The 21,288-nt window shown below is 39.1% G+C and overlaps 1 protein-coding gene across 3 annotated transcripts in view; it reads right to left on the reverse strand.

Annotated features, from left to right (window-relative positions):
* Nucleotides 1-11,819: 11,819 nt before the first annotated feature.
* LOC126475317 (DNA-binding protein D-ETS-4) overlaps nt 11,820-21,288 on the reverse strand; it is a 164,094-nt gene continuing 154,625 nt past the window's right edge. For all 3 annotated transcript variants that reach the window (XM_050103097.1, XM_050103099.1, XM_050103098.1), the window contains exons 2-6: nt 17,960-18,360; nt 16,857-17,224; nt 14,816-14,970; nt 14,497-14,680; nt 11,820-13,423 (exon numbers count right to left, since the gene is read on the reverse strand). In XM_050103097.1, coding sequence (XP_049959054.1) covers nt 13,017-13,423; nt 14,497-14,680; nt 14,816-14,970; nt 16,857-17,224; nt 17,960-18,360 — 1,515 coding nt within the window. In that variant the 3' untranslated portion in view covers nt 11,820-13,016. The remainder of the gene's footprint in view (nt 13,424-14,496; nt 14,681-14,815; nt 14,971-16,856; nt 17,225-17,959; nt 18,361-21,288) is intronic.

Raw genomic sequence — 21,288 nt, forward strand, 5'->3', positions numbered from 1 at the left:
CACTCAGTGTTTGAATTTAAAAGGCTGATGATTTGTATTGTTTCTGACTACAGTAGATCGGAAATGCATGCAAAAAGATGAGACTGAGTGATAAGTGGCCCCTTCATCACGTATCGGCTCAGTCGGGAACACTTTGCGTCGACTGTCTTGTTTTTCCAGTAATAGTATCAATTGGGCGGTGAAGCTAAATGTTGCAAGTTGTGTTGGCAACACCGATCATGGATTATGTCAGCATTTCCTCTCTCACATCTCCTCTCTCCACAATGAGTTAAAATATTCCCTTAACTCCGCGACTAACTGTGGTGTGAACCATCTGTCTTTTGTGCCACTTATAACTTGTTCAGTCACATCAAATGTGAACATGAAGAAAACGGGATGAAGTCTAGTGAGACATTGGGTAAGGACTTAGAATCAAGATAAACCTTACTAGGAAGGAATGTAAAATCAGGGAATTTTTATCATTGATCTTACGATTTTTCACAGGGGCTACGAATTTATGGTGACAACTGGAGCCAGACTATGGTAATGGTTGTGTGAATTGCATTTGCAAATTAGGGGTACGGCTACTGGCACCCGCATGGCACCATCCTATGCCAACCTATTCATGGGCCACCTAGAGAAATCCTTTCCAAACACTCATAATCCTAAGCCCCTCACGTAGTTCAGATTCACTGATGACATCTTTGGGATCCTCCAGAATGTCAGCAGCTTCACTCCCATTTGTTTCACCTGGTCCTACTGAAACCAACAAGCCACCTTCCTAGATGTGGACCTCCGCTTCAGAGATGGCTACATCAGTAACTCTGCCCATATCAAACCTACTAACCACCAGCAATACCTCCACTTCGACAGCTGCCACCCGTTCCGTACCAAGAAGTTCCTTTCATAAGCCTAGCAAACCATGGTCGTCACATCTGCAGTCACAAGCAGACCATCTTGAAATATTCCGAGGGTCTCACTGAGGCCTTCACATACTGTAATTATCCTCCCAACCTTGTACAAAAACAAATCTCCTGTGCCTTATCTTTCCAGTCTCCCACCACCTCCCAAAGTCTCACCATCCAGCCACAGAGCAATCCCCTCATAACTCAGTTCCACCCAGGACTGGAGCAACTGAATTACATTCTCCACCAGCGTTTCAACTACCTCTTGTCATACCTTGAAATGAGAAATGTCCTACCCACTATCCTTTGCACCCCTCCTTCAGTGCTGCTCCACTGTCCACTGAACCTACACAAAATACTCATCCATCCCTACATACCCCTGCTCCCAGCCCCTTATCTCATGGCTCATATCCCGGTAATAGACCTAGATGCAAGACCTGCCCCATATGTCCAACCACCATCACCTGTAATCGGGTCACAAACATCACCCATCCCGTCAAAAGCAGGACTACCTTTGAAAACAGTCATGTGATCTACAAGCTAAGCAGCAAGCACTGTGCTACATTCTGTGTGGGCATGGCAACCAACAAGCTGTCTGTCCGCATGAATGGCCACCGACAAACTGTGTCCAAGAAACAATTGGACCACCCTGTTGCTGAGCATGCCGTGCTACATGACATTCTTCATTTCAGTGACTGCTTCACAGTCTGTGCCATATGGATCCTTCCCACCGACAGCAGGTTTTCTGAACGGAAAAGGTGAGAACTTCCCTGCAATATATCTTACATTCCCTTAACCTCCTGGCCTCAACCTTCATTAGTCATTGTCCTCACCCATCCAGTCCATCCCCTGTTCCCATTCCAGCACTACACAGCGCTCTATTCCACCAATGCACCAAGTCTTTTTACTTCTCTCCTTTCCTTCTCCCCCCCCCTCCCCCCCTCCCTACCTCTCCCCTGCCCCAAACCTCCCGACTGCACCTAGCTCGCCAACCTCTGTCCACCTCATTTCTGCACACTCCCCAGTAGCACTTCACCATCCCCACCCCTACTCTGCTCTCCCTCACCACCCCCCTCCCCAAGCCTTCTCTTTTCCACCACCCAGTTGCCTCTCCCATCATGCACTGCTGCTGCTGCTGCTCGCAATGTGGTTTCAGCTGCCAGAAACTGCAGTCAAGTGTGTTTGAGTTGCGTGAGTGTGTGTGTGTGTGTGTGTGTGTGTGTGTGTGTGTGGATCATCTATTTTTGACAAAGGCCTTGTTAGCTGAAAGCCTATGTTGTCACGTTCTTTTGTGCCTATTGGCAACTCATCATCTCTGCTATATGGTGAGTAGCAATTATACTTTTCGTAATATTGAGCCTTGTAGACCATATTTGAAAAAAAAGACAAAGAGTTGTGTCCTTTGACTAATACATACAAAAGCAGATCTGCCAACCATTACACATGGTCCATAATTATAATGGGTATATCACCTTAATTATAGAGTTATGGGAAGTTATTAAAAATTGTGGAAATAGACATTTTACTATTTGACGTTTTGAAAAAATCAGAAAAGGCACTGTTCACATTTCACTAATAGTATGCTACTAAGATGTTGTATAGATTGTAATTATTTCCTTCCTGAGTTTGTAGTGAACCTTTCTATGAGTGATTTCATTACCACTGCGTACTAAGGTACGGTAGGTTATGCTGCATGCTGAAAAAAAATTTTTTGTTCTGCATGTGCCAGATTAAAGGATAGGAATAAAAATGCTTTTGAACCAAATGATGTCACAAGGTTCAAGTCATTCACCTGTAAGCTGTTGCGATATTTGTAACCAGGTGACATCACAAGACCTTCAGTTCACCTATTTATCCATAATTAATAATACACATCACACTGATGCTATTAGAGTAAGGGCTGCCACCTTTAATTATTTTTAAATTGTGCCAGGACTAATAAGTTAAATACTTCAGCATGTAAAAAAGTTGAAAACGTATTATAAAAGGAATCATGTGTGTGATGTGCAACTACTGGCTACACGAAAAGTATGCGAAAACGTGTTTAAAATTCATCAGCGACGATCTTCAATGGTTATATTTCGAGTGTTTCAGCGACGATCTTCAATGGTTATATTTCGAGTGTTTACATACGGAAAGCCAACCACTGTGGCCGAGTCATTCTAGGCACTTTAGTCCGGAACCACACTGCTGCTATGGTCGCAGGTTCAAATCCTGCCTCGGGCATGGATGTGTAAGATGTCCTTACGTTAGTTAGGTTTAATTAGTTCTAAGTCTAGAATAGAATAGAGAATAGAATAATTTTATTGTCATTAGGTCACTGAGGCAATAGACAAAGTCATATATATATAATACAATATAATTCATGTTGCAATAGAACAATAGGTTTGTTATTACAATGTAATATTACAATTTATGAAATCCTACAAAATCATACTTATAACACAATATAATTCCTGTTGCAAAAGATTTGTTATTACAGTATAATATTACAGTTGACAAGGGCATACATATAGTACAATATAATTCATGTTGCAAAAGAACAATAGGTTTGTTATTACAGTGTAATATTATGATTGGTGAAATCCTACAAAGTCATACTTATAATACTATATAATTCCTGTTGCAAAAGAATAATCGGTTTGTTATTACAGTATGATATTACAATTGATGAAATCCTTTATGTTGTAGAATGGGTGGGCAACTAAGCAGTCGTACAGTGCTTGTTGGAATGGTTGCTCTGGTAAATCTTGCATAGCTAGTGGAAGTTTATTAAATAATTTGTGCCCCATTAGTTCATAACTGTTCAGTGATTTTGAGAGTCTGTGGAATGGAGTATAAGTACATCCTAGTGTTGTAGCAATGTATATTTTCTCTGTGTTTAGCTTCAGGTAGCTTATTTTTTGTATAGATTAAGACGTAGTGTATATATAGGTTTACTACTGTCATAATTTTTTGCCCAGAAAACAAAGGTTTACAGTGTGCCTTATATGATGAGCCTGTAATTACCCTAATAGCTTTCTTCTGCAGTAGAAGGATGTCACGCACACAACTGGAGTTTCCCCATAAAATTACACCATAGGTTATTATGCTTTGAAAGAATGAGAGATAGGGTATTCTAACATAATTTTTAGGTACAAAATCCTTTAGTCGCCTTAACAGATAGATTACCCTAGACAACTTAACACCAAGATACTTGACATGTTGACCCCAAGGTAATTTGTCATCCAAATATACCCCTAAAAACTTACCATAACTAGGATCATCAGATGGTAGCTTGTCTTTTAGACTAAATACTATCTGCTGAGTTTTATTTTCATCAAGCAAAAATTCATTTGCTTTAAACCAGTATGATGCTGGAGCAGTTGTCTCTGTAACACAAGTTTTAAAGCTATTGAGGTCATTACTGGTTTGTTCACAAAAGTTTTATCGTCTGCATATAGTACAGTTTTAGATTTAATACATGACGGCAGTTCGTTAATCATTATTAGGAACAGGAAAGGGCCCAGTACAGAGCCCTGTGGGACACCTACCTTACCTAGTTCTACACTGGAAAATTCTTTGCCGACACAGACAGCTTGCTTACAGTTCTGTAAAAATGATCTTAATAGTTTACCTCTAACCCCATAGAAGTCCAATTTTTCAAGTAGTAGTGTATGTTCTACACAGTCAAAGGCTTTGCTTAGGTCACAAAAAGTGAGTTGATCAAAGTCTTTATCATCAAATACTTGATGGATGTATTTTACAACAGCATCTATCACATCAATTGTTGACATGTTTTTCCTAAAACCATATTGAGATCCACTAATAATTCCTGTATTATCAAAGTAATCAGATAATTGTTTGTAAATTGTGAATTCCAGAACTTTAGAAAAAGATGGGACTATGGAAACTGGGTGCTAACTTGAGGCAGAGTCTTTATCCCCATTTTTATAAATGGGAACTACCCTACACAGTTTAAGCTCATCAGCAAAATATCCTTCAGCTAGACATTTGTTTATACAATGTGTTAAGGGGTACACTATACTGCCTATGACTTTCTTCAGTATGCTACAGGATGAGTCATATATGTCTACACTGTCTGACGATCTTAACTGTTTCACAATTCTTAATACAAAATGTGGTGAGACCTCAGAGAAACTGAACATACTTGTATTTGTTGATGATCTACAACTATTTTTTGACAGTAACTGTGATGAGCTGATTTCGGGTTTAGCAATACTACTTCCTACTTCTTCGACTGATTTAACAAAATAATCATTGAATTTTTGGGGAGAGATATTAATTGTAACATTTCTTTCATCTTTAGCAACACTATTTATTAGCTTCAAGCAGCTTTGCACTTGGTGGTGGATTTCTCAATACTTCTGAGATTGTGTGCTTTTTTGGCTTTATGATCGCTTTTTTGTATTCATTCCTACATGTAACGTAGGCTAGTTTAGCTTGTTTAGTCTTCAATCAACAATAAAGATTTTGCAACAACATGATGTGGTTTTTCAGAGTGTCAGCCGTTCTGTATACCATGTGTTTTGTCTTTTTGGAACTTTAGTTTCCAGGGCTCAATCAGTTAGGCCGACTTTGAATTTCTTTGTTGGAATGCAGTCATTAAAGTGTGCCAAAAATACTTTAAAAACCTATCAAATAGTATATTTGGTGGCAAATCGTTGCGTAAAGTATAGGAACATCACATGAATCGTCTGTTGTTTTAAAATTCATCAAAATATTGTCTAGGGGACTGATGACCTCAGATGTTAAGTCTCATAGTGCTTAGAGCCATTTGAACATACAGAAAACATAATGTTAGCGACATCAGTGAACACAAAAGAATGAGTTATTAAATCTCTGAAAACTGAAATAAACAATCTAAAATCGGAAATAGCACTACTGAAACAAGTAAATAGTGAGCTGATGAGTCATGAAAAAAGTAATTGAGAAAAATTCGATAATGAAAAACACTATCTCAAAAGCTGTAACAAACATAACAGTGAAAACTCGCGAATAGACTACACCCAGTTTACGGAATCTTCTAGCTGCGATATATGTGTAGAAGATGAAAGTGAAACTCAGAAAACCTTCTTCCAATGCAGAAATAGTGTGGTAAGCAAACTTAAAAGCAAAAAATTGCAAAAAGATGATATCCAGTTCTTCGGATAAATTGAGAAACAATTCAAGTAAAGAAATCGACATAGATGATTTGTCAAGCTCGTTTTCTACTACATCAACTGCCCTGTCAACAGTGGAAGTGTCAGTAACTCCAACTACAGCACCGGAAACATAACATTAACTGCAGTTGGATCAACAACTAGATCACAGTGCTCCATCAAAGCTACTGTAGTGTCACCAATGCCTGCAGCAGTCTACAATCAAAAGAGTGGAAGTGTCAGTGACTCAGTGGAAGTGTCATCAATCAAGAGAGTGGAAGTGTCATCAACTTCAGATACATCAACCACAGCATCTGAAACATTAAGTGCAGCAGGATCAACAATTAGATCACAGTGTTCCATCGAAACTACTGTAGTGTCACCAAGGCCTGCAGCAGTCTACAATTAAAAGAGGAGCTTGAGGCCTAGAAAACCTACTCTACAAAATCAAGAATTTTTATGGTTTCGCAACAAAAAGGGGAAAACCATGACTTACACAAGTCAGTTAGAAATGACACTCAGCAAAAGATCAATTATCTAATGAATGTATGCAAAAACTCACCATCTTGAAACCTAGCAACTCACTTCCTCAGAAAGTCAGTACTAAATGAGACAAACTGTGTATTTTCCATCAAAATATAAGGGGGCTAAGAAGTAAACTAGAACTGTTGACAATGAATATTAGTGACAGTAATACTATTGATAATGCCAATATCCTTTGTTTTACTGAACACCATGTAAAGGAGGGTATCAATATGCTGGATCTAGATGGCTATCATATTGCCTCTCACTTTTGTAGAAACAGTGTGCAGAAGGATGGTAATGTAAAAAAGAATATAATGTATAGATCTGTAAAGCTCACAAAATACTGTTTTGATCAGCATTTTGAAGCTTGTGGTACAGAAATTAGCACCAAAACCCTGTCACTCATTGTAGTAACAGTGTATAGGGCCCCATTATGGAAGCAATGTATGTTCTGTAAGCAACTCAAATCTCTTCTATCTCGTATATATTCAAAAAATGAAAATACTGTAGCCTTAGGAGACTTTAACATTAACTTTCTAGATTATCATAGTAGTAGAGCTGACCTGCTACATATAATGAACACATACAAACTCACACCCATGGCAGACTTCCCCACAAGGGTTACGAACTACTGTTCAAGTCTTATAGATAATATTTTCATTGATGGGAATAGAAACACCAATGCAACATTAAAACAAGTCCTAAATGGTCTTTCAGACCACGATGGCCCATTACTATCAATGTTATATGCCCACACAAGAAGGACAAAGTCTGTAAAAGGTCACTCAGGGTAGTTACTAATTAAAATCTCATGATCTTCAACAGTTATCTTCAACTCATTGACTGGAGTCCAATTTATAGAACACTGAAAGTCAATGACAAATTTAACCTATTTACAAATGAATTTATGTGCCACTTTGAAGCTGTCTTCCCTCTAAGAACTGCAAAGAGCAAGTACCAGAGCCATACCAGCAAACAGTGGTTCACAAAAGGAATAAAAACATCATGTAGGACTAAAAGACTGCTTTGTTTCTCTCAGAAATACAAATGATCCTGAAATAATAGCTCATTATAAAAGGTACTGCAAGATCATAAATGAAGTTCTGATAAAGGCAAAAAGTATGTTCATCAAATCAGAAATAGATAATTCTGGCAACAAAATAAAATCGATCTGGGATATTATTAAAAGAGAAACTGGTAGTTACTCAAACGATGCAGAAAATATTGAAGTTCAACATAATGGGAATATCATTGGTAAAGGTGAAATTGTTGCAAAAATTTTCAACAAGCATTTTTTGAGTGCAGCGGATAAAATAGGGTGTAATGGTTCTATAAATGAGGCTCTGAATCTTTTACAAAGAAGTGGACTTAAAGAAATTAAGAAGATAATAAGGACCATGAAAAACAAAAACTCAACTGGTAATGATGGTATTTCCATCAAAGTGTTGAAACACACACACATTTTCATTTGTGAAGTCCTGTGCCACAGCTTTAATGAATCACCGAGACAAGGAGTTGTCCCTGATATACTTAAATATGCAGTGGTGCAACCATTGTACAAGAAGGGTGACAGAAACAAAGTAACCAATTATCGTCCTATTTCATTCTTAACTTGTTTCTCCAAGATTCTCGAGAAACTTGTACACAGAAGGATTCTTGAACATCTTAGTAAATACAATATTCTCAATAAAAGTCAATTCGGTTTCCAGAAAAATATCTTAACAGAAGATGCAATATATTCTTTCACCAATGCAATTCTTGAATCAATCAATAATAAAATGTCTCCAACTGGAATTTTTTGTGACCTTTCTATGCCTTTTCTTAGCACTGGAGATTTTTATACCTTTAGTGATCCATTTTAATTTTGTCATTTTATTAAAATAAGTTTTTTGTGCAAACATTTCATTGAAAACACTTAGAAAATCCCTTAGAAATGCTTCAAAATTTGCTGTGCGTGAAATATTTTTATCAAATTGCCATTCTGTCTCCTTCAGCTTATCATGGAATAGAGTCAAAGTTTCTTGGTTGAAGATCCTTTTTACATAAGCTTTTTTACATGGGACTTCTCTACCTGCTCTGGGTAGCTCAATGAATAATGCTGAATGATCAGAAAGTCCTAGATCTAGACAAAATTTATATCCATCTTCAAATATGTAATTCGTTAAAATGTTATCAATGCATGTAGCTGACTGAGCATTTTCTCTTGTAGATTCAGAAAAATTTAATTTGAAGCCATATTTTTTTTATTAAGTCTGTAAATTTTGATACCTCACATGTTTCATTCAACACATTTATGTTGAAATCAGCAGCAACTACAATTTTTTTCCTCTTTTCTTTACTGAGGTATTCTAACAAATTCTGAAATTTACGTAGGAAATGCTCAGTTGTCACCTTCCCTGGGATTCTATAAACTGATATTATAACAACATTTAAGTCCTTTAACTCAACACAGCAACCCTCAAAAATACACTCTTCATTAAAACAATTGAAGTCACATCTTACATGGTAATCTAAATCAGAATGAATGAGTATGCATGAACCTTCTCGTGACTTATTTATCCTACAAAATCTGGTAGCTACCTTGAAGTTTTCAATTTTGTTTAAGATTTTTATGGTATCCAGAATGAGATTTTCACTCTGCAGCGGAGTGTGCGCTGATATGAAACTTCCTGGCAGATTAAAACTGTGTGCCCGACCGAGACTCGAACTCGGGACCTTTACCTTTCGTGGGCAAGTGCTCTACCAACTGAGCTACCGAAGCATGACTCACGACCAGTACTCACAGCTTTACTTCTGCCAGTACCTCGTCTCCTACCTTCCAAACTTTACAGAAGCTCTCCTGGTAGAGCACTTGCCCACGAAAGGCAAAGGTCCCGAGTTCGAGTCTCGGTCGGGCACACAGTTTTAATCTGCCAGGAAGTTTTTTATGGTATCGCTAATAAGCCAGTGTTCATTCAAACAAATTACTTTAAAATTTAGAAATTCAGATAAAAAAACTTGTAGCTCATCTAACTTAGAGCTTCTGTCACATGAGTATTCAGCACTTAAACCATTTATATTACAATGCATTATATATTTATTTTTTAAAGACCTAATATTTAATAATGAGCCATCCTCACAAAATGGTAGGTCTGGATTCTTCTGTACCAGCCCATCAGCTTGCTCACTTGGCTTGTACACTTCTTTGTCACTTTGATATTGTGTACTGACTGTTCCTCTCTGGAGCTTTCCTTGTTCTGGAAGACACACGTATAGCAGCTTATTTGTCTTCCAGTATTTTTGGAGCTTGCAAAATTTGTGCTTCATTTCTTTTTGGCTTGAACCATTTCGTAATTTGAGTTTGTTTCCCAGCTTGAATGTTACTTTCTGGCCTATTGGTTTTAAACCATTTCGTGTTTTGACACTGGTTGATGGCTATATTGTTCGCTGCATGAAAAGAACGCTTTGTTACTTGCGATCGATTTCCACTTGTCCTGGGTACTTCATTTCACTGAAACTCTGATCTGATGATTTTGGGGAATAAGGAGGAGGAAGTACAAGAGCAGTCGGACATATGGGAATGTACAGTACAAGAATATGGGATGAAATTTAGTATAAGTAAGAGTGAGATGATTATCACAACAAGAAAGAAGGAGAGAGGAGCAACTGGAATAACAATAGGTGGGGAACAATTGAGCAGAGTGGAGAGTTTCAAGTACCTAAGAAGCTTGATGCAAGAGAATGGAGAAAACGACAGAGAAATAAACGAGCAGTGGAGAAAAGCAGAAGCATTCATATGTGTATTTCACAGAGAACAGATCTGTAACTGAAATTGTACTGAGTGGAAGGAATCCTGACATATGGCTGTCAGGTAATGAAGTCTTGGTAATACTACAATATGTGCAGGTAGAATGTTTATAAGGTATCTGTGTTGCAAAGAACAGTTGAAAAGTGAAATAACCTTTGTATGTAGCTATTTTGGTTCAAGCTAATGTTTGCTACATCAGCCAGACACATTCAGTATGGTGAACATATCAGTTGGATTTTCTATATCAAACTTACAAATAATCTTCAAAAATATACTCAGACAGAAGTTTTAGCAGCCCTAGGATTATGAACAACTTTATGCATGCATATATAAGCATTTACTTTTGTTGTTGTTGTGATCAGTTTGAAGACTGGTTTGATGCAGCTCTCTATGGTACTATGTCCTGTGTAAGCCTCTTCATCTCCAAATAACTACTACAACCTGACAAATAATCTTCAAAAATATACTCAGACAGAAGGTTTAGCAGCCCTAGGATGATGAACAACTTTATACACGCATATATAAGCATTTACTTTTGTTGTTGTTGTGATCAGTTTGAAGACTGGTTTGATGCAGCTCTCTATGGTACTATGTCCCGTGTAAGCCTCTTCATCTCCAAATAACTACTACAACCTGCATCTTTGGATATAAAATTTGATCTGAGGTTTTATTTGTGTGTCTCTAAATTTCAGGCCCTCCTTACCCTGTAGGTCAAGTTGGAAGGGGGGGGGGGGGGGGGTTACATGAAGTCATTAGCTATTGATACTCATAAGACAACAATCTCCTGTTATCATTTTTGCACTCCATTGGTTGTGCATACAATAGCTTAATGTGGTCATGAGATTTATCTTCTCTCTTGCCTAAAGTAACTTCCCTCCGTACTTTCGGGACTGAAAATCTTACTTCCATTTTAAAGTTTTCTCGTAGATCTAATTAACAAACTGTTAAATGATGTTGACCTTTATTTCATCAGGGAAAGTAACAAGGGAGTTTCGCATTGCTATATTGATGAAGGACTTAGTGAAAGTTGTAGTTTCTTTCAGGATAAGAGTTGGAGCAGCTGAATTGCAGTTGCGGTATACAAATCATACTTATATTGATCCCTTTAATAATCTAGCACTCTACAATTCTTCTTACCTTGGTTGTGATGTTTTAACAACTGACAAGATTCTTTTGAAATGGCAATATAAGTATTTTACTGTTTTCTGGTGCATTTTAAATGTATTAAAGACAGTTGTTGTAAGATTAGTTTCCAGAGGCGCACGAGTTACAAGTTTTCTAGCCAATTTTTGAAATGTGTAACACCTAGGAAGATATCAGACGCATAACTTAGATTTTATGAGTATTTCTGTTTAGGATACCATACAACCATGCTGCATGATCGTTGCTGCAGCTTGTAATACTCACAAGAAAAGTTCAATTTGGTTTTGTTTTGAGGTTTTGTTTGGGCAAAGAGATTATATGTTTTAATCAGAAGTGTCGTAAATATAATGTTATTTATTTTTTCACATATTAATGTGCTGATACATAGTATTTCATTAAAAAAATATTGCACTGATAATTTTTCAAATATAAGTAACTCACAAGAAAATTGTTTATTTACAGAACAAGCATACACATTTATGACACACACACACACACACACACACACACACACACACACACACACACACACACACACACTATTTACAATGGTGCTATGTTGCAACAATTGGCACAAATATTTATTCGTAAGTTTTCACTTCAAAATCGCCACTAAAACACAAAGACCAGAAATATCCAGCACTGCAGTACTGCACTGCTCTTCAAAGTTTTCATAATTTAAAATACAACAATTAAATGCAAATAAATAATCCATCTGATATATATACACATAATTTTCTCTCCATCGCTTACACAATCAATAAAATGGAACAGAGAATAATAAGATATATAGTGTACTTATTATGTTACACATATTTAAAGTGAGTTTATAGATACATCTTTTATTATCACCTAAAGGGGAGACAGCTGCTTCTTACTGAAGCAACTGTCAATGTGTCTCACATGAGACCACATTCAACACAAACAATACAATTATCAATTACAGTAATTTGTTCATAGAACGTACTGGAAAATATATCATAGATATATGGGATCAAAAATCACCAGCTTTCAGCAGAGTGCCTGCACAGAACAGCAACCCACCCGAGCGTCAAGAACCGTAAAACCGGAACGAGCATCGTGACAGAATGTTGTCTGTATTGCAAGCATCATACTTACTTGCCGGTAACTAACATATGAGAACCTTAATACAAAATACAAGTGCACGTACTGCCCCACCTCCATCAACAATGTTGTCAGCTGCAATGAGAATTACCTCCCATGGCTGAACAATCACTGCTAGAAGAAGACAGACAGACATAAGCTCCTCGTATTAACTTATAACTAAACCTAAATTTATATTGCCAATGGCATACTCTGACCTCCTGAAACCAGATATGCAGAAAGATGTAGTGCATAAGATAGAACCTATGCTCTCCTCTGACAACACCTGTTTCAGAAGTATATAACATTTGCCCCATCAAACACCTTCGCCATTAAGCGATAGTATCTGAGGGAGGGGGGTTAACCAACACCTTCTAAACCCCAGGCAGCTTCCTCTTTTCTACATTTAAGAGGAGCTGTTACCCAGAGCATTTAAAGACTGTACGGGTGGCAAAACTGATAAACAAGCCTCTGGGAACGCTCTGTTTTCTTCATGATACCCTTCTTGTAGTACTGCCGTATGGATCGCGACAACTTATCATAGTTCATCGCTGGTCGGTTCTTGCGCTTGCCCCAGAGACGAGCCACCCTAACTGAATCTTCAATTTTGAAAACTCCTTTTGAACGGTCTAACCACCGTATGCATGATCCATGCAGCTGAGGTGATGCCAACAGCTCCTTCAGAAACTGCCACAGATGGATGTGTGATCCTGAACCCGCTCCAGAACCTCCCTGGCTGCGACTTGATGGAGCCTTCCCTCCTCCAGTATGTGGGCTCAGTGTACCGGTTGCAGTTGATCCCATTGGTGGAGGAGTTGGTGCTTCCTCTTCATCCTCATCTGCAGAGAAAAGAATCATGTTTTGTTAATTTGTCTACTTTCAGTGCTGAAGCAATGCTTTATTTCAGAATCAAAGACACGAATATCTTTCTTTGCTGATAACATGATTCCTATAGCCCCACACTAAACCTATTGGCATAGATAATTTGTTTGCTTTGGCTTGCATTTATGCTTCGGCTTGTATTTAGCATGATAATATTTCTAGTAACTTTCCTGTAAACTTCATGCAACCAACTGCATTGAAAGGGGACATATAATAATTTGCCCAAGCAGTCGGCTAGGTTTAGTAAAACTGCTTCCACTAAACTGCTTCACAGCAAAAAGCTATAAATACACATGAAAATGAATGCCCTAACTCTTGCCTGACTACAGGCAGTGCCTGTTTTGTATATATTTGTGGTAATTGATAAGACAGATAAAACTACTGGACTTCTGGATGTGTTCCAATAACATCCTCTAATTATTTGTGTTTCATTTTCATTTGTAAAGAATATTCTCTGAAGGTATACAGCTTATTTCCTAAGAATTATCCCACAGCTGAGACTGAAATTAAGCTTAACATTATCAGCAGGTGGCTGCCTGTTAATTTTGGCAAGTAGTCACCACCTGACAATGTTGGGCAGTTGCCTTTACTAAAATCTACAAAAAGTGGTTTTCTGTTTTTGCAATAACTGAAAACAAAGTCTCACACAGTTTGACATAATGTTTTTCTTTGACCTATACATTAGTAGTAAGACAAATAGGCAAGCATTACTGTAATATGGGCATGTTTGATGTCCCATTAAGTCCATGACCATGATTATTCTTTACATGTAATGATGCTCTAAGCAGTTAACTGATTTCAGTAGTCAAAGGCAGTCAATGGAACAAAATGTTCTTAAGGACTCAGCCAAACTGGCAATCAAAGACATGTGCTGTACCACAATATGTGACAGAAGACTCCTTTACAATCATGCCAGTAAAATAAACAACATGCTGTATATTATGCAACCGTTTTGTATATCATCAGGTTTTTTTTATTTTTTTTGCATGCAAGAAAATGGAATACATGAGAAAAAAATAATACCACTCACCATCTGAGGGCTCACCAGCACTTGAACTGCTAGAACTGGCATTTCCAGCTCCACTGCCATTGTTCCAAGGCAAAGTAGGTTGCATTTGCATTGGTACTGATGATCCACTAGGACCTGCTACACCCTCAAGGTCCTGGCATGCAACCTTCCAGATCTCTAGCTGTGCATGCAGAATACTACCACTCTGCAACAATGAACATTTATAGAATGTTAATGCAAGGGACTTTAAAAGCAAATATTTTTTTTATTTCTTATTCTGCATTCACTTAATTAACTATAGTAATTTCTGTCCACATTTTAAAAGCTAAGTAATACTTACATGTGGAGCCCTCTGCTGAAAATCCGTTTCAGAAAGTTGTACTAAGGATGCACCATCCATCTCAAAGTACTCCATATTGATTACAGGTAAAGAATTATGATGCAATGCCCACAGCAACCATTTCTGTACGTCAGTGGTTGACCAGCCTACAGGATCTGCAATAGCGAAGAGATATTCATGATTAAACTGACATAATCATTTCTTAAATTATGAATTATATTCTACAGAATGCAAGATAACTTATTAGAGGTATGTTGGTGGTCGAAGTGGGAAGAAGATGCTTTTCTTTCTTTTCTTTGAAAATATGTTGTAATTTAGAATTGCGTACAAAACTTCACATGAAACATGTCCATTGAAATATCTTTCAGTTAACTAAAGAGATTAATGAATAATACTTAATTTCTCTGTGCTGTATTAAATTTTAAGTAGTTTATTTTATTGAGAATTAAATATGAAAATTATGCAGTTTTAAATTATATCACTTCCTGCTGTTAGAGGCACTAAATTAACATTAACATTATTATTCCCACTGAAACCAAAGGACAAAAAGATTTACTGGTGTTTGATAGCACGTTATTCTGTACCGGTTGTTGTTTTTAAGGCTGATTGTATAATTCTGTAGCAGTTATTTAGGAATAAAGGAGATAACTCACCGAAAAGCAGAAGCGCTGCATCATTCATAGATACACAAACAAAAGGACACGGCTTGGCTAGCTTTCAGAACTTACTTCATTTTTCAAGCATGTAGGAAAAATATGCACACAAATATATACACACTCTCAGTCGCATGCACATGCCTGTCTTCCTACATTGTGTTCAGTCAATGCCAAATCTTTCCTGGCCCGTGGTGAGTGTACTGGTATGAGGTAAGAGTGCAGGGTGGGGTGGAGTGAGGGATGGAGAGAGGAGGGAGGCACAGAGGGGATTCGGGGGAAGTGTCTAGTGGCTCGTGTGAGAGTGGGGGCTAACTAGGGATGTGGGTTGAGGGGGCAGATGGCATACGATTAGGCATATAATTTCATAGTCTTGGGCTTGAGATAATAGCACACAGCTAGCTGATGTTGGGACACAAATTGGACAGGGGTACTGGCGCAAGGGATGGTGTACACACACACGCGCATATGGGAGGTAGGAGACAGCGAGTTTAGGTTTAGGCTAAGGATGTGCTGTAAGGATATCCCCACCATCACCAGCTTTTCTGAACTGCACAGATCAGAACTATCCTTGCAGAACATTCTTCGCTCCTGTAACCTTCCTGGCCTAAACCTAAGGTAACTCACTGACCCCTCCCCCACTCCCAACCCAATAGTGAGTGAGAGTGAGTGTGTGTGTGTGTGTGTGTGTGTGTGTGTTTCCTTTACACTTGAAAAAGAAAATGCATTTTGAATGCTAGCCAAGCTGTGTACCTTGTGTTTGTTGTACCTACCAATAACGCAGTGCTTCTGCCTATCGGTGAGCCATCTCCTTTATTCCGAAATAGTTCTTAATTCTCTACCAGAACTTTCCATACTTTATAATTCTGTACTAAATACTTATCATGCAAAATTTAACCAACAGATATTTTTAGAACTATATTATGAAAAGAATAGATTGCTACTTATCAAATAGAGGAGATGCTGAGTCACAGACAGGCACAACAAAAAGACTGCTATATTTTGTAGCTTTCAGCCAAAAGGCCTTCTTCTGAAGTATGTAAAACACACACATTCACACAAGCACATTACCACTGCCTCTGATCAAGTGGCTGAGTCCAGCTGCAGTGTCCAGAGACAGTGGTCATGTGTGTGAGAGTTGCGATGTGTGTTTCCTACTTCTGAGAAAAGCTTTTTGGCTGAAAGCTGAAATACATATTAGTCTTTCTGTTGTGCCTGTCTGTGGCTCAACAGCTCTTCTGTAAGGTCAGTAGCAGTCTGTCCTGTTCAATATTGTTGTTATTCCATCCTGAACTTTCTACCATTTGATATTTTAAGAGTTACACAGTGCACATCACGGATTGTTTGATATTTTAAGAACTACATATTGCACATTATGAAATTCATACCTGGTGAAATACCCAGCTGTGAACATGTTTCACCGACATCTCTCCTCAGCTGCTCTATAGCCAATCTCAGTACAGGCTCCATTCGTTCGGTACATGTGGAACCCAGACCTAGCTGCAAGTCGAGCCTCTCTTCGGATACAAATCCACTGCCAAGGCCAGCAAATTCGAAAGGTTTCAAATTGTACTTTTTCTGGAAGGAAGGATCCCTCAGGAACTCTCTCAACAGTTTGTGATCATCAGAACCTCGAGAACCTGATGCTGTTGCTACAGGTACTGGCAGTGACTGCAACCCACTTTGGGCAGATGATGGCCCAGGTTGTGGCTCAGGGAACATAAGAGGCACACTAGTTTCCTGGTGTGATGGTGATCTGAAAATTGAATACAAATATTGTAAATGATTACATAATGTCACATAGGAGTCATTTATACATATCTTTCTAAACAGGAAAGCTGACCGTGACACAGAATCTCCAACCATACAATCAATTATCCTGCTAACAGTTTTGTATTACAGATCACTTCTATTTAAATTCTGCCAGTCTGATTTTTCAGAACTGTAACAGTTAATAAAGTTATATGTCATTAGAATATTTTCAAATTTTTGAATGAAATTTCCTGGCAGACTAAAATTGTGTGCTGGACTGGAACAGTACAATACAGACTGAGCTACCCAAGTATGACTCACAACCTGCCCTCACTTCCACTAGTACCACTCTCTCCTTTCTTTCAACCTTCACAGAAATTCTCTTGTGTACCTTGCGGGGCTGGTACACCTGGAAGAAATGATGTAGCAGAGAAATGGTTCAGGCTAAAAGATTGTTTCTTCCATGAGTGCTAGCCCTGCAAGATACCCAAAGAACTTCTGTGAAGTTTGGAAAATGGAAGAAGTTTACTAGAGGAAGTGAATCTGCGAGGGCAGATTGTGAGTCGTGCTTGGATAGCTCAGTCAGTAGATCATTTGCACACCAATAGGCAATGATCCTAGATTTGTTATGGCACACAGTTTTAATCAGCCAGGAATTTCCAAATTGGCTCAGAGTCCACTGTGGAGTGGTAATTCCTTTGGAGTTTTCTGAATGTTCACAGAATTTAAATGTAAGTACCTTTGGTGCTGGTGATGTACTGGCTCTTCTTTGATGTCCTGTAGTAGCATCTGATGTTCGGAAAGCACGGCACGCAAGTCCAAACTCTGTTCTTCGTGCTTGACCGGAGATGACGGACAGCGCTGTGACGGCGACACTGGTCCCAGCTGCTGCTGTGGGAGATGTTGTTGCCAAATGGGTTCCTCTTTAATGGGGTGGCCCCCAGGGCCCGGCTGGGTTCCACCAGAGCCTTGCTGAGGTGGCCCCTGTGGCGGTTGCTGACCTCCGTAGAATGACATGCCCTGCGGTGACGGTAGCTCGCACGGGTCTGGCAGTAGCGACAGGTCGAATAACTCTGCCGCAAAGTACTGGCTGTAGTCGCACGGGGGCGTGAAACCGGCTGACGGAACCGTCTGCGGCATCTGTAACAACCACGTCTTTGTGAGATCAGGTCAGTACTGTGCTGCTACAGCTATCCTCGAAGCTAGATGTGCTACTCAGATGATCACAGAGAATGCAAGTTTATAATGTGTAAAATATTTAAGCTGTAAATTTCTGCCATGTTCAGATATCCCTTACTAACTACAGATGTTTCATTACTAAATCATTAACAGGAGAGACCCAATTGAAAATAATTCAAGGTCAGAGCAAAGTCATAATATCTCCGAACGGAACACATACAGCCAGAATATCACGTGTTTTGTTGGAATGGAAAGGGAAATGGGTATTATGACAGTCCTACATATAATAACGGATATGACGGCCTATAGAATAATAGATATGAGGGTTGCAAGTTGTTGAAATACACAGATACGTTGAAAGGCGTACAGACATTTTACCGACGAACGGGACAGTAATTTGGCACCAAGTAGGGCACCTGGTAACATCAATAAGTTTTTTAACACCAGTATGAAGGAATATAAAGAAGGATGAAGGAATATGAAGAGCGTCCCTACATGGAAGCCTGAAAACTGAATAAATTTAAACAATGGGCTGATGCGCTTCTAGATCAATGGATTATTACAAACTAGTTCGCAAAGTCGTCATCAGTTTCAGATAGTCACTATTTTCCAATGCAGAATATAATGAGGACATATTTGCATTTATATATTATAACTGTGGCGATGGATGGAGGTTGGCAGACAGGGATAAGCTGCTCAGACAACGGAACCCCGTGGGAAGGCGGCAGGACGCTGACGTCACAGACGAGACAGAAAAAGGGGTAGCGAGCGCCCCCAGCTTGGAAAGAGGGTTAGAGGCACAGCTGACTACGGCAGCAAAAAACTTCCCCGCGGGCGCCTCGCGTAAACCCGACCTGGCTATTTATAACCACAGTTTCTTTTTCGGGCTACAAAAAGACCGTCTCGTGTGCACTGACGCAATTTCTCACGCTGCTCTACACATCATTCGACCATGATAGTTCTCGATGTACGTCAGGCACACACATGTTTTGGTACACGTTAAACTGCACCACTTGTCAGGCACTGTATACCTTAATAATGCTAGTTCTAATCCCGAAATCGAGACTTGGCACGTAGTTAACGTCCGCGCGAACAAATTTGCTGAAGATGAACAGACGCTTTTTGGACTAGATAGGGCGTGTACAACTGTTGGAACAGTAGGGATTCGATAACGGCAAAAGAAAGACTATTGGAGTCAGGAAATTGGCCGAAGTTAAGTAGTGCTACCAAGAAACAAAGGTTGCCCATTTTATTGGTGCATTTGTCGCGATACAGCGGCTTCTCTACTACTCCATTTATTTATTTTGCGTGTCTTATAAAACGTTATCATATTCCTCCCTGACCTGTGTACTACATTTAGATCAGAATAACGTTTATGAATACTCTTTACTGTACAGATACATTCAGTTTCCAGTGTTCACTTTGTTACCTACCCTGAATGCAGAACATGCTTCTGGCATCGAGGCCTTTAGCGCTCAATCTTGCGTAAGAGGGCTCGCGAAATTCGATAACGCTTATGCCTTTTGTAATCGTGTGTCAGTCTTTGTACACCAGTATTCCGCACAATAGTCTATTACATTATTCAGCCCTCGCCCTACATGGAAATGTGTCTGGGGTTTTCCGTGATTTCTCGATAAGTGTCTGGATAGTCCATTTCAAAAGACAGCGGCCGGTTCCCGTTCTTATCCTTGTGCGAGTACACTCAGAGCTATTGCTATAATGGCCTTAATGTCATTTTCATGCCATATAAACTGCATATATAAATACGACTTGCATATCATAGATAAGGGGGCGATTCTTCCCTCTTTTGCCCAAAGGACTACTAACTGTCGCACGTAATGACATCGCCGTAAAAGACCTTACAGAAGAAAGCCTTCACATAGGGAAAAGACATGATGAGGATTTATTAGTATCTCAGTTATGGTCAATGTATGAAAGACAAACAATGGTACTTCAGTACGTCAGCCATATCCGTGCTTTCACAACTGTGAATGGCGCGTTGTCGTTCAACAAGTCATCCATCACATCCATTTCGACTTCAATAGATCCTACATCGCCCTATGTATGTAACTTGCATTTTTCTCACTTCTGCGGCTAACACCCAGTTTATTCACGAGTTCCGATACGCATCAGGCGGTTTGGTGGCCACAATATTGAGTGACTCATGAGTTTGGAAAACGGGTATCAAGATGGTTCTGAACTGTGAATAAGATGGCCAGAAATACTGCAGTGCCATCTCGACTGCCTCAGTTTCCTCCGAATGTTCCTCTAGACACTGCTAGAACCGCGCAACAGCGCCTACGATAAATCTGCTGCAGAAGGAAGATCTTTCTTTTGTTCTCGCAGTTAAAGTTATGTGGAAAAATAGGGATAGAGATGGAAAAAAAGATGGAAGGAAAATAATTTCTCATATCTACACGATGTTGGCTGTTTTATGCCATCCAAAGGAATTACGTTCCATTCTAAGCGCTGCTATATCATCCATTTTTTAAAGCGATCCGTCAGTATTGCGCTTTGTAAAATTTATATTATGAATCCACATCCAGTAAATGCCAGCAATGGTGTAGGAAAACTAAATATGGGGGAACGGAACCAAAATATTAATTTTTTTTTAATTTGTGGTAAGTTCGTATGGGATCAAACTACTAAGGTCATCGGTCCCTTGGCTTACACACTACTGAAACTAACTTAACGCTAAAGACAACACACACACCCTGCCCGAGGGAGGACCTCCGTCGGGGGGAGCCGAGCGAACACCTTGGCAAGGCGTCTCAAACCGCGCGGCGTGTAGCATTTAATCACTGCTCAATTTCAAAGCGTTTAAATTCTTGTAAATAATAAGTTCGCTGCAGGAAGAAGCCGGGCACAGTACGGGAGAAAGAGCAGTAA

The sequence above is a fragment of the Schistocerca serialis genome, chromosome 4 (assembly GCF_023864345.2).
Source record: "Schistocerca serialis cubense isolate TAMUIC-IGC-003099 chromosome 4, iqSchSeri2.2, whole genome shotgun sequence".
In the NCBI taxonomy this organism is placed as follows: Eukaryota; Metazoa; Arthropoda; class Insecta; order Orthoptera; family Acrididae; genus Schistocerca; species Schistocerca serialis.